The 18,902-nt window shown below is 44.9% G+C and overlaps 1 protein-coding gene across 3 annotated transcripts in view; it reads right to left on the bottom strand.

Annotated features, from left to right (window-relative positions):
* The window catches only part of SORL1 (sortilin related receptor 1), a 157,031-nt gene that overhangs the window by 99,325 nt on the left and 38,804 nt on the right, over nt 1-18,902 (bottom strand). For 2 of the 3 annotated variants that reach the window (XM_089915731.1, XM_022560208.3), the window contains exons 7-11: nt 11,856-11,957; nt 10,674-10,843; nt 4,848-5,040; nt 1,934-2,051; nt 1,650-1,723 (exon numbers count right to left, since the gene is read on the bottom strand). In XM_089915731.1, the coding sequence (XP_089771857.1) occupies nt 1,650-1,723; nt 1,934-2,051; nt 4,848-5,040; nt 10,674-10,843; nt 11,856-11,957 (657 nt within the window). Of the gene's footprint in view, nt 1-1,649; nt 1,724-1,933; nt 2,052-4,847; nt 5,041-10,673; nt 10,844-11,855; nt 11,958-12,762; nt 12,852-18,902 lie in introns of those variants that run through there. The other variant, XM_022560210.3, reaches the window with a different exon arrangement.

The raw sequence follows: 18,902 nt of genomic DNA, 5'->3' as shown, positions 1-18,902 counted from the left end.
CCATCTATCCCCCTCACACACCCGAGACTGTCCCTCTAAAGAGAAGGCTGCCTGTGGGGACTCAGATGCCTGCTCACACAGACAGTCTCCACCTTTTCATCCCCTAGTTAGTCCCTGCTAGCTCCAAAACTAAGGTCCCTGGTGCGATGGCTGCCTCTTGGCAGGCGTGGAGCATGCCTGGCGGGAGGTGCTGACAGCTGCCCCAGCATTAGCCAGACGACACCACTTCACTGGAGGAGGAGCAAGACACTGCTTTCTCCCCAGAAGGAAATCACTTGCAGATGTTCAAATCCCAGATTACACCAACATCAGAAGGTACGAACAAACCACCAGCCTATCTGCAGAGGAGAGAACACCCAATTTCAAAAGGAATGTCCAGCTCCAGGGAAGAGGAAATCCGCTGCTTAATCTTTCCCATGGAAGCTAGACAAGGATGCCCCGAAAATTCCAAAGTGTTCACACTTTTTGACTACTCTGGCCTTAACAATCTCCCTCATCCGAATACGTAATTATGTTTCCTACCATACTGTACAGCTGTGTAGTCCTTACACACACACACACACAAACACATGCATGCACATACACGCACACACACACAATGTATGGAGGGACAGCAAGCCCTACCTCGAACGAGATAAGGTATGTGACAGGCCAAGACCCAAACAAATGCTGGGTATTACTACTGCTTTACATACTATGTATTTCACTCTGAAAGTGATGTATTGCATTCCCAGGAAGGGCACCATGAGGATGGGAGCTGTCTGCTGGTTCTCCCGAGAATCCCACAGCCCTCCTGACATCACGTCCCGCCTGCGAGAGATCTGGTGAGTTCTACCCCAGCAGTTCCCTGCACACACAGCAGAGCACCACTGAAAGCGGCCCCTACAGAATGAGACCAGATGCCTGTCTCCCTGATGGGAGGCTGGTGAAAAACACTTTTTTTTTTTTAAACAAGTTTGGGAATTCTCTAATGTCCAAGGCTGAGTTAGCATGTGGGGACTAGAGAACTAGCCCCACCTTCAGAATTTGTACAATCAGTTCCTAAGGATCCAAATTCGTCACACAACCTTCAGGCAAAAACAGCCTCCTTCCACAGCACAGAGTCTGCCGTAGCACGGAGTGAGATGGAGGGCCTGTGCAGTACAGCCAGTCAGGGAAGGGGGCGGGGCAGGGGCTTGGTTTAACTTCGCTAATATGCAAAAATAAGTAAGAAACCAGGGTCAGACCTGATACCACTACAAATACGTGACAATCTGCCGATGGATTCAGCAAACAGTTACTGAGCACCATGTGTCCATGCCAGACGCTGCTAGGTCCCAGGAGTAAAGAAGTGACAGAACAGACACTGCCTTATCCTTACGGAACTTATAATCTTGGGATATTTACACAAATTCACAGTTGTTTTTTAAAAAGTCTGTTTTGGATTCAAAGTAACATTTTTGGCAAAATCACAAGCCCACGTCACGGGGTGTGAATACAAATCAGTGCAGCTGACCCTGTCAGTGTGGCTCCGGGTACCTCTCCTTATTTTATAATCATACTTGGCGTCATTGGCCTCCACCACCAGCCGTGTGTGTCCCTGAAATGTCAAGGCACAGTCCACATTCTCCCACAAACAAGGGCAGGGGTTGCGGAGGGAGGGGGCTGACCTCTCGCCACCGGGCTCCAGCACTGCTGGAGATGTACACGTTTGTCTTGCTTGCCAAGTTCTTTCCCACTGAACCTAAAATGCAAGAAGAGTAATTATTTTTAATGTCAAGAATACGCCAGATAATCACCTTGCTCAACCAGAAATTCTGAGTCATCTCGCAACTAAGATGTCTCAGAACCACGAACAGCCAGTATTGCCCTAGGTGGCAGCGGTCACTGTGTACTTGGCTGCACGTAAGCCAACAGCTTAACCCGTCAGTGAGAACAGGCAAAGCCAACTTACCCGTGGCGATGACGAGACCGGGCGCCGACTCCTTGGACAGGATGGGCATCCTTCGGAGCTGGAGGCTGAGCAGCTGGCTGAGCCGCTGGGCCAGGTGGAGGGAGCAGCCCTGGGAGAGCTACAGAACACAAGTTCAGGAGCCGTCAGCACACGACACGACACGGAGGTCTCCCTCGAAACGCCGAGGCCTCCTGGGCCCACGCTGCAGTCGGCACAGAGGAAGGAGATCTGGCCCAAAGGAGACCAGAGCCACAGCCTGGCTGTCCCCACACTACCCCAGGTGGACGTGATCATCTGAACCACATAAATGCCTCTCATGGAAGAAAAGAGAAAAATCCTAAGAAAAAATTCCTTCTGAGACTCTCAGAGAATAGCAATTAGGAATCAGTGCCATATATAAAATAGATAACCTACAAGGACCTTCCGTAGAGCACAGGGAACTGCACTCAGTATCTTGTAGTAACCTATAAGGGAAAAGAATCTAAAAGAGTGTGTGTGGGCTGCCCTGGCGGCGCGGTGGCTGAGAGTCCGCCTGCCGATGCAGGGGACGCGGGTTCGCGCCCCGGTCCGGGAAGATCCCACATGCCGCGGAGCGGCTGGGCCCGTGAGCCATGGCCGCTGAGCCTGCGCGTCCGGAGCCTGTGCTCTGCAGCGGGAGAGGCCACAGCGGTGAGAGGCCCGCGTACCGCAAAAAAAAAAAAAAAAGTGTGTGTGTGTATATATACATATATATGTGTGTGTGTGTGTGTATATATAACTGAATCACTTAGCTGTACACCAGAAACTAACACAACATTGTGAATCAACTATATTTCAATAAAAATTAAAAAAGAAATCAGTGCCAACTCAAGTAGATAGGAAAGCTTTCACTCTCTCATGTTACCTAGAACTTCTCTCATGTCATTCGAAAGAATGAAAGAGAATGAAATGATTTCATGGTACTTATTTTCTAAGTCAATGAAGATGTATTTCAAATGTGATTTAAGCAACTCTGTCAGAAAAAAAACTAAGAATCAGAAGTCAGAAAGGCTCCCTGATAAGCTCCCAGATGTACAACACATATGAGATATAAACACCAAAAGAGTCACATTAAACTTTTTTAAGCAGTCTGCATTTGTACGACAAGTCTTCAGGTGTCCTCTGCAAGATTTCAGGTTATTCAAACTGGCTTCTATCACTTAGGCTCACATTTTAATAGTTCTGCAAACAAGGCCTTTTGCTGTAGGGTCATACCTGATTCTCCCGGCCGGAAAGTGACTGTCAAATGTTACGTAGCCTTGTCTGGTGTTCTAGATAGGGTATCTCTATGTGTGCTTAAGTTACAGGTAAAAACTGACATGATTTGCTACATATACTTATTTTTATAACAAAAGGATCTCTCTAACAAATATCTGTCTTGCTAGCATCAACGTTCAGCAAATGAAAACTGGAGCAAATGAGTCTCAAACATCTGCCAACTCACGTTTTCTGTCACCACCTAAAGTCAGCAGCAGAAACTAAAAGCTGATTACTAATTGTTGTGCCGTTCATAAATAAACTGACCAGTCAGGGAAATAAGCAGCTGGATTTTAACAATACTATTCATTGTATTTAACCAAGGTTTGGACCCCTACCACATGCTCCAAAACCTATATCGTGCAGTGAAACAACACCTAGGGGTTTATCTGCACCTACTTATAACCTGCCTCTCTCCAAAGCTAGACTCGATGTGGTAAGTCCAGACCTGTTGCCACATAGGGAAGAAAAATCAAGAAGTACAAAAAAAAAAAAAAAAAAAAAATCAAGAAGTACATTCTAGAACAAGAGTCTCCAAAATAATCTTCCCAAGGACCACGGATACAGCATACAAGAGAGTCAATGGACAAATTATGGACATGTTATTGACAAATAACCATGGACAAGTGAAATTCAAAAATCCAAAAGACCAGGTAACTGTCTAACTAAAATGTTTTGGTTTCTCCAAAAATGAGTACTGCTCTTTTTTTCCAAGTTCCTTCCGCCTGCCTACTTTACACACCCTAGATCCCCTAGAGAAATGAAAATGGAGGTGTGGGGTGTCACATGAAGCCAAGGACCACGATCACAGACTTCTCCCCAGGGAAAAGGAAGGAGCCACTTAAGCGAATGGTAACACTGAATGGGACCAAATGACACATTTTAGTATCATGAGCTTTTCAGATGAAGCCACAGGTAGGGAAAACTGTAGAATCCTAAATTATATTCAGGGGGGAATTTTAAAAGATGTTCCCCAGCAAATCATTCTGCTGTACAGCACAGGTCCCCAGACTTTCTTGGTTCCCAGCACAACTGGTATCTCAGTAATTTTTTTTATAACAGCCTCAGGTCAGAAGAAATACCAATGTTTGTTTTTTTACATAGTTAAGTCCAAACAACTTAGTAAGTATACGTCCTAATAACTTAGCAGCAGTTTGAAATAATATTGTGTGTGTGTGTGTATAAATTGAAAGAAAACATAAAATTTTATTTCATTCTCAAATAACCAAAATTACTTAATAATAGTATATAGACACCTTTTGGGCACTGCACATCTTCTCAAACTTTGGAATCTAATCAGATATCACTACCATCATTTCCTGTGCCAACCTGATTTTCTTACTTGCTTTTTATCACATCGAATGCCAAAAATCCAGCTTCACAAAGATATGTCATCAAGAGACATATAGCATGAGCTAATGTTGAAACGGTGAACTAACTCAAGATAGTAATTCACACGGTGACCAACAGACGTCAAGTATCGCAGTTTTTCCCTCAAAAACTTAAAATATCCCATGGTGCCCCTGTGAGTTCACTATGGCACCCCAAGGCATCTTGATGCAGAGTTTGGGAACTGTAAGAGTAGAACTACAGTTAAAAGTGTGTATTAACAATCCAAACGAGAGCAAAGTATCTATACCTCACAATCGATTTTCTCTCCATATCCCGTGAAGGCTGGGGCCTGAAGGAATTCCCAGGTCCCCCCTTTGTCAAAGGTGATGACTGATCTCATGTTCTCTTCATTCATGGAACCATTAATCAGAGTAGCAATGTAGACCCCCTGTAACCCCTCCACGCGGTGGAAGTCAGCAAATGGTTCATTTGCAAAATACCTACATTAAGAGAAAATAAACAGCTGTGAGCATGAATTCATCATTTGCTTGGCATGTTCTTATTTTAAGTAACATAAAATTTAACCATTTTAAAGTACACAATTCAGTGGCATTAAGTACCTTCCCAATGTTATGCAAGCATCATCACTGTGTAGTCCCAGAATATTTTCATCTTCCCAAAGGGAAACCCTGGACCCACTGGCAGTCATGCCCCACTTTCCCTTTCCATCCCAGATGCTGGCAACCACTGATCAGTTTTCTGTCTCTATGGATTTGCCTCTTCTGGGTATTTCATATAAATGGAATTATACAATTTGTGGCCTTTTGTATCTGGTTACTTTCTCTTAGCATAATGTTTTCAAGGTCCATCCATGTTGCATCAGTACTTCATTCCTTCTTACGGCTGAATAATCTGTCCTTTTTAAAGAGTGATGTTTTGTAATTTTGAAGGCCAAGATGCTCATCTGACCTATCACTCCTCACGTGGGGTTCAGAATGATTAATACAACATGGAAAAGTTGATGTCAGAGTCACATTTATTTCTCCACTAATGAAACTGACCCCAAATCCTCTAGTGAGCTGTGACAAACAGGAAACCTTAAACCAAACTCACCGATACTAATTATAGTGCTGGCCTATTCACAATAGCCAAGACATGGAAACAACCAAAATGTCCATCAACAGAGGAATGGATAAAGAAGACATGGTACGTATATACAATGGAATACTACTCAGCCATAAAAAAGAATGAAATAATGCCATTTGCAGCAACATGGATGGACCTAGAGATTATCATACTAAATGAGATAAGTCATAGAGAGAATGACAAATACCATATGATATTACTTACATGTGGAATCTAAAATATGACACAAATGAACCTATCTATGAAACAGAAACAGATTCACAGACATAGAGAACAGACTTGTGGTTGCCAAGGGGGAGGGGGTGGTGGGAGAGGGAAGGATTGAGAGTTTAGGGTTAGCAGATGCAAACTATTATATACAGAATGGATAAACAACAAGGTCCTACTGTATAGCACAGGGAACTATATTTGACATACTATGATAAACCATAATGGAACTGAATTTAAAAAATGTATATATATGTATAACTGAATCACTTTGCTGTACAGCAGAAATTAATACGTTGTAAATCAACTATTCTTCAATTTAAAAAAGTATAGTATTGAGGCTTACAATCTAACCCAATCTATAGGAATATAGCTAAGGGGTTACACAGCCACTGTCCAGATACTGACAACTAATTAGCCAAAACCCTGATCAGACAGAAGCCGGTAGGATTTGTCAGGGAGCAAAGCAGAACCCCTTTCCCAAAGGCATGGTATATCTAACAGGGATGGCTCTGGAAACCTTGAGGTTATGCTTATTAACAGTGAAGCAGAGAAGACGACCCTCCCCGGCCTTAACTGCTACCCCAGATACTGTAATTGCCCTGGGAAGAAGTTTTGTTCTAACATGGTACACACGTTACAAACAGAACAGATCTCTCAGAAAGGGTAGCCACAGTTCACATGTGGCTTGTAAAACTGGAAGCGGGTCCTTTATTTGGAGGGTTCTGAGCCACTGGGCTTTGTAAAAAAGCACAGAACTGCGCTCTCCCTTTATCTGTCATACAAATCTCGAGCTGGATGACTGTTGGCCACCTCAGACAGGAAGACGCACACAGAAGTGGCAGGGCCACCCCAGCTGAGAGGCGGAGCAAGGTCCTCCAGAAAACACCAGCGCTGAGACCAAATGTTCTGACGCGTGGTTTCCTTAGGTCTGTTTTAGTTGTTTTTCAGTTGCTTCCTTAGGAACGGGCCCCACGTCTGCTCCCCCCTGCCCTCCATTCACCTCGGCTCTGCTGCTTGTGATCCTAGCATCGTGAGGTCCCCGTATTGGTTTCTTTCAATTTATCTGGGAGGTCTGAATTTCTCTCGTTTTCAGGAGCCCTGTTTCTCCCCCTGGTCTCTCTCCTGGTGTTTTATTTTTTCAATCCAAGCAGAAGCCTATCCTCTGTATGTCCCACGCTCCTCCAGGCCCCAGTCCACCCTGTCATCTCCCGCTCTGACGCCTTGCACCCTACAACTACCTGACTTACCCAAGCATCTCCCCCGGAGAGTCCGTTTTCTTCCGTTTTCTCTCCCTGGCTCTCACCACTTGCTCTTCCCCTCGCCAGGCAGCTCACCAGGTCCCCCTCAACCACCCTCAGCCTAAACCCAGCACATCCTCAAGATGCCCTGTGGGCCCACCACGTCTGTCCCTCCATCTAGACGCTGCCTCCACTTGGCACCTCTCACAAGGTCAGGGTCACCCCTGCTGAGACTTCCTTCTCCCGGTCTCTAAGTAAAGAGATCCAGGTCCTCGGCACCACACTTTCCCACTGAGCTCAAAGAATAGCTCGTTTGGTTTGGTGCGGTTTTCTTTTTTTTAAGTTAAGCCAGCCTGCCCACATAACCTGCTCCTTCACCCCTGTCCCATGTCATCGTGCTGAGACGGAGACGCAGCTGACAAAGGTCATTCAATTGAGTACATCTGAACATCTCCAGTCCCGAGATAAAATCTGAAGGAAAAAAATAAGAAGGCCGAGGAGGATGTCAGACTATGAATCTTGACGTAAATCTATTTTCATTTTCCTAACTGGACCGAGTGGTGAGGCAGGGCAGGGAGTCGGGAGGGGGGGGACGTTTGTAACTGCATAAAGGGCCATCTGTCTGTGCGCAGTGGCCGTATGGCCACATCACTGAGGTTCCCGCTTCCTGGGGAGCCGCTCGCTGCAGCTTCGGACTCCTGCCCTGCCCTGCCATCTCCATCCTGAAGAGCTGACAAATGCAGAAGCCAAGCCCTGACTTATCAGCCCCATAGCTGGAGGCTCTCAAAGGTGACAAACAAAGAGTCGGCAAAAGGCCAGAGAGAGAGTGGTTCATGATTTTAGTTATAAGAAAGTAAGGACACTATTACTCACCCATACAGAGAAATGAAGTATTGATTGACACGTGTTACACGTGGATAAACCCTGAAAACATTACATTACAAAGTGAAGCAGACACAGAGGCAGACACAAAGGTCAGGTGTTATGGCATGATTCCATTTATATGAAACAGCCAGGACAGGCAACTCCGTAGACACAGAAAGTAGCCTGGTGGCTGCCAGGGGCTGGAGGAGGGCAGAGTGGAGAGAAACTGCTGAAGGGGTAAGGGGTTTTCTTTGGGGGAAATACAAATGTAAATGTTTGGGAATTAGATCAAGCTGGTGGTTGCACAGCACTGTGAATGTGCTATATGCCACTGAGTTGTTTACTTTAATAAAATGATTAATATCATGAGAATTTCACTTCAATAAATCAAAAAAAAAAAAAAAAAAAGCCACAGGACCAGCCAGAAGGGGCCGTGACTGACCGCACCAGAACAACCTGAGGATGAATCACGGCAGGAGTGGCTTATAACACATCATAAGACACTGAATAATAAATAACCTGTTGGGGGGGGGGGGGGGGCGGAATAAATAAATAAATAAATAACCTGCGAGTCTACACCGGGGAAAAAAAAAGTAAGGAGTAAAAGATGACAGCACCTCCAAAGGAGAAGAAACAGGGCGTAGAAAAGCATATCAGAGACCACACAGAAAGTTCTCTGCTTGGATATCTAATAGGCATCTCCAAACCAGAACTCTTGATCTTTTCCCCACACCTGCACCTCGCCTAGCCCTCTCCGTCAGTCTGAAACCATCACTGCAGCAGCTACCCCGGCCAAGCAGTGGTGGGTCCCTGACTCCTCCTTCTCTCATACTCCATGTCCAGTCCATCAGCAAATGGTCAGAATTTGACCATTTCCAGCATCTCTACTGCTACCGCCCCGGGGTCCAGCCAACCTCCATCTCCACTGGCCTGGATTCTGGCAGTGCTCTCATAGCTGGGCGTCGCCCCCCCGCCCGACACATGAAAGTCCGCTTCCACTCATGTCCCCACCAGACACATGAAAGTCCGCTATCTAATTTCCACACAGCATCCAGGATGGCTTCTTTAAAAGATAAGTCACGTGAGCGTTCACTGAAAATTATTTATTAACACTACCCATTTATGTTTTATGCACTTTTCTTTACATAACGCAATTCACAGTTTTTAAAATGGTGTCCAAAAAAAGGTAACAGGTTAAATCAAATAATGTCCAGCTTCTGGTCAAGACCCTCCATCGTGCTTAGAAGAAAAAATAGGGAATTCCCTGGCGGTCCAGTGGTTAGGACACCGCACAAAAAAGAAGAACAGAAGAAAAAGATAAAGTTCTTTCTACGCCCTTGAGGGCTCTACACAACCTGAACCCTGCTCTCTTGGTTTCTGTGTCTTGGGGATGCTCTCTCCCCTCCACCAGCTGTTTGATCCACGCTGGCCTCCTCACTGCTCCTAAAATAAACCAACAAAGTCCCACCTCAGAACCCCCGTGCCTGCTGTTCCCTCCGCCTGCAATGCTCTTCCCCGGGGTATGTGCCCAGCTCCCTTCCTCGTGTAATTCAGGCACCTGCTGGAATGTCACCCTCGTGAAACAGCCTTCCACGACCAGCCAATATAAAGTAATACCCTCGTAACCCTCTGTCCTCTTATCTCGCTTTATTTTTTTTCTCAGCGCTCACCATTATCAGCAGATCACATATTTGTTTATATTCTGTTTTCCCCCAGTTAGAACAAAAGCTCCATAGAATGCGGGGCCTCGTCCTGAGTTTTCCTTGCTGGATACAATATCTCATGGCTGTACACGCAACATCACCAGGCACCAAGCAGCAGCATACTTGCTGAATGAACTGATGACTGAATGAACTGGCAACGTGAAGAGGGACAGTGGGCAGCAAGGACATGCCCTCTGACCTGGTGGTCACGGCCTTTTGGGCCAGACCTCACTGCAGACCAGTCAGTCAGCTCCACCGGATGGCTCTTCCCAAGAGCACAGAGTAAACGTAATCACAGTCAGACACACACAAGTCTGGTTTGTCACCCAATAAATGAGAATAAATGGGCTTGTGGCACCAGTGCCCCCACGGATTCGTGGCATCCACCCCTCCCAAACCCCGGACTCCTCCACGACCCAGAGAACACCCGTTACTGCAGGATCACTCCAGGCATGTGATTTACTGACAAAGGATCGGTGATGTTGGTGTCTTTCCACAGACACCACAGAACAATACCTTGCAATTACTGGAAAAAAGAGTAATGATGTCAATTAACCAGAGTCACACAAAAGCAGGGCCTTGTGGCCACATATACCAGCTGGTCTGGAGTTGATGATAATTTGCAAGCGCTCTTTCCCACTGGCTCTGAGACCACAAAACCAGGGAACTGAATGAAGGGAACCCAAAGGAGGGGCTGACACTGTGGCGGTGACCCTAAGTGTCACCCAGGCAGTGGTGCTCAGCCTGTGCATCACATAAACGTCACCTGGGGAGCTTTTGAAAATCATCACACACCCATCACACCCCAAACCAGATAAAATATAATTTCTAGGAAGGTGAGCCAGGCATAATCGGGGTTTCTGAAACCTCCCTGCCGAGGTGAGTCCAAATGTGCAGCTAATGTTGAAAACCACCCAACCAGAGGTCGTGCGGGGCTGTAAGAAAGCAGGGAGGGCCTCCCGGTCTCCTTACCTCACCAAGGTGTCACTGCCTGCCCCTGCTGGGCTGTAATAGAGCACATTCTCCAAGGACAGCGAGAACTTCAGCCCCTCCGCCTCCGAGATGTACAGGTTGGTGCGGTTGTTATTGTGACTGACACACACAAACACCTGGTCCTCGGAGGCGTCCGCAATGTAATATTCCTTTGGCATCAGAAGTCAGAAAAGACAGAAGTCAAAAAAACCACACAGGCCCTGTGGACTGTCCCAGTGCACACTAAAGCAATGACTTCCAAATGTCCCAGTGAGGAGTGTGGGCTCGGAGCCCACGGAAAGCCTCCCCACGTTGGGAAAGAAGCTTGGCCGACTCTCTCTTTGGAGACCCTGAGGCTGCCTTACGGCAGGAGCAAACCCCTTCTTGGCAGGTGGGACACAAAATAAGAATGGGCCCTGAACTCCAAAAATGACCCAGAAATCGCTTTTAGTTAATAATGTCTCCCTATCATTAGTACAAAGTACAACATGGATTAATGTGCATTTCCTTCCCTCTCATTTTCTAAGGTGACTATAGGAAGGCAGAGCCCAGAGAAAGCAAAGAACCGACAAGCGTGTTCTCCGTCACACCCTCCTCTTAGCTACTAACCTTCCATCACACCAACCCCTGGCATCAAGACCTCCAAATGCCACCTCCTCCCCGTGGTCACTTCTCTGATGACCCAGCCCACACTGACTTTCCCTATCGCTCTCTATGTTCTAACACGTACTGCATAGTCAAGCCTTTGACTGTACATGGTTTCTTCCTCTGCTCTGCTCTCAGGCTCTCCAACCCATCTGTTTCTAAAAGGGTGAGACTCAAATCCTAGAACCTCACCATCTGTGAGCAACACAGCAGGTACTTAATAAATAACTACTGCTGTCACTAACCTCTCATTCCTTCAGCACTAGCACACTGAGACCATTGACTCTGGTTCCAAACCTCTCTGCCAATCCTTCTCCACTTAAAGCAAATTAAGGGTCCCATTCAGCTCCACTTCAAAAAGTGAAGAGGGAGAAAACAGACCAAGATGCCCAAAGCATAATGGCTCTCTCTCTCGAGACCAATCTAGAAAGTGACTTCAGGGAGCCTCCATCAGGTATCCACCCCCCATCACCCTCCCTCTAACCTCTGCACGAGGACAACGGCACTCCTTCCCACCCCAGCGTGGACCCCACTCACATTAATAGGATATCTTGTGACAAACTGGGCTGCTCGCATGGGCTTGCGGCCAAAGGAGACCCAGAGCTGGACAGAGGATGGTTGCAGACTGCCGAAGAGATGCTGCCAAGGAAGAGGAAAAAAAAAAAATCAACTGTACTATATTATCGCCACTCAAAATGAGCGAAAAAAGGAAACAGCAAAGTCAGACCCCTCTGATTCAACGAAAAACACAAAATAGAGAGTGTGACCGCAAATGCACATTTGCAACATTTGCTGTCACTGGGCAGCTTGGGCTGTACCACTTTATACCTGGTCTACAATAAATATTAGATACTCCAGATACCACATGATGGGGGAACCTGAGCTTCGGGAGGGGGGCGGTGGCCGCCAAAGCTTAAGCGGAGAGTGAAAAGGGAGAGAATTGTGTGATGGAGAGACAGGCGGGGCGGATGAGCCTACAGCCCCCAAACCACCACTGGGTGAGGTCAGCCACACACCTGATACGCATAAAAACATACCCTCTTCCTCCTTCTACTCCTATCTGCAGATCACTAGGATCCCCGAGTCACAGGGCTTTAATTTGTACCAAGAGTTGAAGGGATTTTCATTGATTCTCTTTTTAATCTTTTAAGACTCCTCAATGATTAAGGTCTTTTGCTAGAATATGCTTTCTTTGGTAGCATACCGAGTACGTCACACGATGCTGACCGCATCACGTTGCATTTTAGAGATATTAAACCACAGCTGGAAGCTTGAGAATGTATATAAAAGCACTAGATTTGGAGCTACCTCTAAATTTCTCTAGGTCCTAGTTTATTCATCTATAAAATGAGAAGCTGATTTGAATCGGGACTTTGGGTATGGGTTTAAGCGGTCCAGGAACCCCAGAAATATATATACAAATTTTCTGTGTCGATGTACTCACTCGTTTTGCTAGGGAGAACGTCTCACCAGGTTCTCAAAAGGGTCAATGATTCAAAAAAGGATAAGGAACACTGTAAAGGATCTATGTGGCTTTTTCCAGCTCTACAAGTCTGTGACCGGGAACTGAAGGCAAATGTTGCACATCTACGAAAACAGACAGGGAGGCCCATCCTCATGTGGACATCCTCGCAAGCACGACTATCACCCAACTGATTAGAATGTCGGGATCCCCAGGCAGAAGGCTTCACTTATCCTCGGCTATGTTGCTACTGTTTATTATAGATTTTAAATTCCTATAGAGTACGGAAGATGTCAATTTCTCTTAACTGTAACATAACAACTACTAATACACATGCTCATGCATGTCCGATAAATACTGTGAAGAGCAAGCTGATGAAGTTATTTTCTATTCATTTGAGCAGCAGAATGTGTATACACACACACACACACACACACACACACTTTTTTTTCAAGCCACCACTGAACACTGGTTAAAAGCAGTCTGTTTTAAAGAAGCCAGGTAGAGAAGTATAGAAGACTGCCTTTTCAAAATGGCACCCTGAAAACCACATAATAGCTTGTCCTCAGTATGGGGCTATAGAAATGATAGATTGATTAAAAACGCAAAATGTATCACCTGAATGAGAGAAGAGTTCCCAGTAAAACTGCTATGTATAAATTCCAAAAGCCCTCCTTAAGTCAATAAAGTTTTATAACTATGTATAAAGGTCAGATGACTTAAGTCACCCTATATAAATCCTTACTGCAGTTATACCTGAGAAAGGAGCCACTTTTCTCAGTGACATTCAGGCATCATTAGTTAAATGTTCTTAATGATGGCTGCTGGGAGGCTTGAGAATTGAGAATGGATAGCAAGGCATAAATGCAAAAATCACAGAATACTAAGGTCATGAAAAACCTCTAAACACATCCATCCCACTTCCTTCCAAGAGAATGATTCCTAAATCTGAATAATCAGGTTCATTCCTAAAGCATTTGTAGACGAGTTATTGTGGTATTTTACCACCACCAAGAAAAGTATTAACAATGAAACTATGGCACATTGATTGTAAGATGGATTTCTTAATAAACTATGGGTTTTTGTTGATGTTAGGTTTTCCTTTACCATTATTATAAAAGTAAAACATACTCATGAAAAACATCTCACGATACAGACAGGTATAAGGTAAAACGCAGATCTGTTTCCGCTCCGCTCCCGAGTGCTCACTGGTAACGGGCTCTGGGCCATTCCTTCAGAAACGTTCCGCGCAGTCACCTATGAGCATATTCACAGAGAGGCAGACACTGCTACACTTACCCCAGCATCCATTAATCCCTTTCATCCCTGGCAAAAGGACCCTGACGGCCACCTGAGTAAAAGACTAAGGCTCTCTTCCTTTTGTACAACTCTGTGTGGTCATGCGACTGAGTTACCAGTCAATGAGACGTAAACAGACTATTGTGTTGGGTTTCAAGGAAAGCTGCTTAAAGAGACTGAATCAGCTAGGAGGGGTCCTATTTTGACCTTTCTGTCTGTCCTTAATTCTTCTTAACTCCAATAGACTCGAAGGCGAGTACACCTGTCGTGGACCATGAGGGAACTTTGAGAATGGAAATCATTTGTTTGGATGGTAGAACAGCAAGATAGAGGCCTGCGACCCCAATAACACCAGGGCACCAACATGCCAGCCCTAGACCGCCTACCTCCGGTAGCACTGATGAGGGAAAAATAAACCTCCGTCTTGGCTACGCTGCTTTTATTTCTAGTCTGCTAGCCAAACACAGTGCCAAATTGATACATCCAAATTTCTTTTTCACATACAAATTAGATCATGGTAGAAATGGGCTGTAAGATTCCCTGCCACCTTCTCCTTCAAAGCAGTAACAAAGTTTCGGCTAAATACCATCCACATTCATGTTGTTTATACCCAATTTACGGATAAAATGATATATCTGGATTGGCTTTAAAACAGTCCAGGAAAAAAAATAAGTAGTGCGTAGACAGCTGAAAAGAGGTTAGCAAACGTAGATACTATTGAGACTGAATGAAGGCACAAGGGGAGGTCATATCAGTACAAACTATTCTTTTATGTAGATGTGAAAATGTCCATAATAAAAAGTGTGCAAAGTTAATATTAATTGAAAGCACTTCTGGAACGGCAAAGTGAGGAACTCTAAAAACCCACTCATCTGTGAAAACAACAAGAACACTGACAAAAATTCTCAAAATCAACTTTTTCAGAATCCTGAAAATGAAATAAAAGCTTGCAAAAACTCAAGGAGCATTTATTCAAGACAACGACTGAAGACCGGCAAGAAGAGCTAACTTGGTGATGTTTTAACTTGTTCTAATCCCATCCCTTTTCTCTCTAGCTCTGCGGTAGCCTGGGAAACCCACAGCTTCACAGCTACAACAGCTGTGAAAACCACCAGCCCAGCAGCCACTGGAGAGGACAGAACAGGTTTGGAGCTTCCCAAATGCCCCACAGCCAGAGGACTGTCAGATCTGATCTGCTTGGTGACTCGCTTGAAAGCTGCATTCTCAGGTCTTCTCTTTATATAACATGACTCAGCTCGCTGTACACACAGACCTGTAGCCAGGGCGTTTACGGGGAACAGTGACAAGTGGCAAATGTTTTAACACCACAGCTGCAGGAGAAACATTATCGCTTGGAACTGCAAAATGTGAACTAAAAAGCCTAAAAGGAAAAACTGGGGAAGAAGATGTCCATAAGAGGCTTTGATAAGCTCTGAAATATTCCAAGACATTTACAAGGTCACACACAAAAGGGCTGTGCTATGCTCAGGAAAGAACTGAAAGGGTCTAATCTCTCACAGCCAGCTAACAACCTTGAGTCTCTACACAAACAAGAAGCAGAGGCTAAGGCAGAGTTGTAGAAGGCATGCCACCAACACACACTCAGAGGCCCTCAGCAAAGGCTGCCAGACGAATGGCTCAAAGTACTTAAGGAAATCTCTGTTCCGTCATTAGCTGACCACTAATGGTCAGTTCTTTACTAGCCATACCCAACAAGGGATGCAGACTTTACAAAATGAATGCAGGAAACTCACAAAACAAAGGCAACAATAATACCAACAAAAATCAACTTTTTCAGAATCCTGAAAATGAAATAAAAGCTTGCAAAAGCTCAAGCAACAAAAAGCTCCCCCTGGGAATGGGTTACTCTGATGTGAGGAGTTGTCACATTTTATCACTTAAAATGTCTGGTTTTCCACCAAAACGATGGCAAGCAAACAGCAACGTATCACCCATACACACCACACCACACCACACACACACACACACACACACACACACACACACACACACACACACACACACACACCAGTCAATAGAAACTGTTCCTGAGGAAGGCCAGATATCGGACTTATCGGCCAAGAAATTTAAATCCCCTATCCTAAACGCATTCAAAGGACTAAAGGAAATCACGTCTCAAGAATGAAAAAGGAAAGTATGAGAACACTGTCTCACCAAATAGAGGATATCTATAAAGAAACAGAAATTATTTTTTTTAAAAAAAGAAACAAATAGAAATTCTTGAGTTGTGAAGTACAGTAACTCGAAACAAAAATTCGCCAGAGGAGTTCAACCAGAGATTTGATCTGGCAGGAGAAAGAAGCAGCGAACGTAAAACTACGGTGATCCCATGATCCCTGCTTCAACACGCATGAAGCTCGAAAACACGATACTATGAAAGACAACAGTGACGGAAGGTCACAAATCATATGACTCCCTTTACATAAAATGTCCAGAATAGGCAAATCCATACGGCAGAAAGTAGATTCCTGGTTGCAAGGGGCTGGAAGGAGAGGGGAGTGGAAAGTGTTGCTACTGTGTATGAAGTTTCCTTTGGGGGCGACCACGACGTTCTGGATTTAGATGGTGGTGAGCGTTACGTGACCTCGTGAAATAAACCACTGAATTGCGTACTTTGCAAGGGTGAATTTTATGCTGTACAAATTATATCTCAATACTGGTGTTATAAAAAGTTAATTTTAAACACATTGGTATTATAGTTTTATTTTTAATCTGTAAAAAAGTTTGAGCTTTAATGTTGTCTGAATTATAAGCAGTGAGTGCATATACCTAGGTCTATGTTTGGAGACATTTAAGTGATGTCATAATTAAAATAATTCGTCAATAGTCAGATGTTGGTCAGTTATCCTAAAAGTCACATCCCAACCGTGGCCAGCTAACCTCCCGTGTAGAAGCCCATGGTTCTGAGGCAATAACTAAGTTTTTCCATTATCTCTATCAGCCTTAGCGACTTTAAATTAGCATAATGACGGTTAGAAATGGGTTTCCAATAGTGAAATTAGTGGTTGGCTGGTCAGAATAGTGAAAGTCCAAATGAGTTCTCTCGGAAAGTCTGCAGAATGCAAGGTGTCTGAATTAGCCATAATATCCTAAAGGTAACACCCTGGCATGAAAAGGGCACAGCAATTTAGGGAGGCCTGTCACCTGAACTCTTGGGGGTTATGCCTCAGATTTATCAAGCTCTTGCATTGGAGGATTCTAGCTGCCTGATGCCAAGTGAAAGGCGAACAGAATCCTGCCTCTAAAACGACGGTTGGCAAACTTCTTCTGTGAAGGTCTGTATAGAAATACTTTAGGCTTTGTGGGCCATCCTGCCCCTAGGAAATGATTCATTTCTGCCACTGTAACATGAAAGCAGCAACAGGTGACACATAGCAAATGAGCATGGCTGTGTTTCAGTAAAACTTCATTGACAAAAACAAGTGAAGGACCATGGTTTGCCAAGCCTGCTCTAGAACCCTGTGTCTGCATCGTCTGTAAGAACAGAGAGGAGACTCCATCAAGCTCATGCATCGGGTGTTGGCTCACTGCTGCACGTTTGTGCAAGAAATGTCTGAGCCTGGCTTTCAGGAGAGGCTGGGAGTGCAGCTGGAGAGTAGCAGCCAGCCCTCACCTCCCTCCAACTGTTCGGCAACTACCGTTATCCACCAGGAAGTACCTCACAGCTGCGTCTCACCAAGTTCACAAACTGATGTCGGTCCCTTTGCAGAGGTGCCTCCCTGTTGCATTAATGGCCCTATGATGTGGACTATGTAAGTGAATTTCATGTCAAAAACCAAGGAAGAAAAATTAAACTTGGGTTAAAAGGAAATTGAAGGGCATCTGATACAAAGCACATGTGAAGTAAGAGCCAGGTCAGAAGGCCTCCAGAGAGTTATGAAGACTTGAAAACCAGCTCCAGTCCAGAACCCAGATGGCTGCCCAGACATGTTCTAAAGTACTAACTTGCAAAGAATTGGAATCATTCACGGTGCCGGAAAAAAGCCAAAGAGTGAATCGCCCAAAACCAATTTTCTGTCGTTTTACAATTAGTTTCTTGACTTTCCTAATTTGATTTGAACCCATTTAACATTAAAGTCACTCAGAATTCCCCAAAACCAGCAACCAGAGTGCTGGGGGCACACCCCAGATAAGAAGTGACACTTGCAGGCCTCAATACTCCTACTGACAGGGTTATCCAACCAAGGCCAATGTTGTTTATCCTTATGGCTTAGGACTGTAGCGTATTAAGGAGAAAAATACCCATTTTATTATCCACTGCCAGTTGTGTTTCTTCTCTCATCAACCTATCCATTGAGAAACGTTCCTTTGATAATATAACTATCATTGGAAGCTTCTGCATGTAGAAGGCTTTAGGGAAGAATGTCTCAAATTTTGGAGACTCTTAGGCATCCTAGGGATGCTCAGGGGAAAAAAATGCATTTGGGCCCTGCCATCTGCATTTGTAACAAGGGCCCTTGCTGCTGCTGCTGCAGGTGACCCTAAGACAACACTTCCAGAAGGTGGCCTAGCTCATCTCACCTGGAGCCTCTAGCTAACACCACTGATCTTGGAATCTGGTGGTCCATCCATGTGCTGAAGCAAGAAGCCAACACAACTACAATTCTGCCGCCAATGCCATATAAATCAATAAGCCACACACAGAGTTGAGAGTTGACAATAAAAGAACTAATAATTTAATATCCCCCAATCTCATCCCCCCCCCAAAGAAAACCCCAGTAGCCTAATCTTTCTAAATTAGGCAGGCAAAGATTCATTCGACTCCACCGTACATCTGCTATATATCAAGCAATGTGCAAGAT

This window comes from Delphinapterus leucas, chromosome 7 (assembly GCF_059928025.1).
Source record: "Delphinapterus leucas isolate spDelLeu-1000000601 "Yukka" chromosome 7, BTC_Dleu_Yukka2, whole genome shotgun sequence".
NCBI classification, from domain to species: Eukaryota; Metazoa; Chordata; class Mammalia; order Artiodactyla; family Monodontidae; genus Delphinapterus; species Delphinapterus leucas.
The sequence above is the reverse complement of the archived record's forward strand: the minus strand, read 5'-3'. Positions and strand labels throughout refer to the sequence as shown.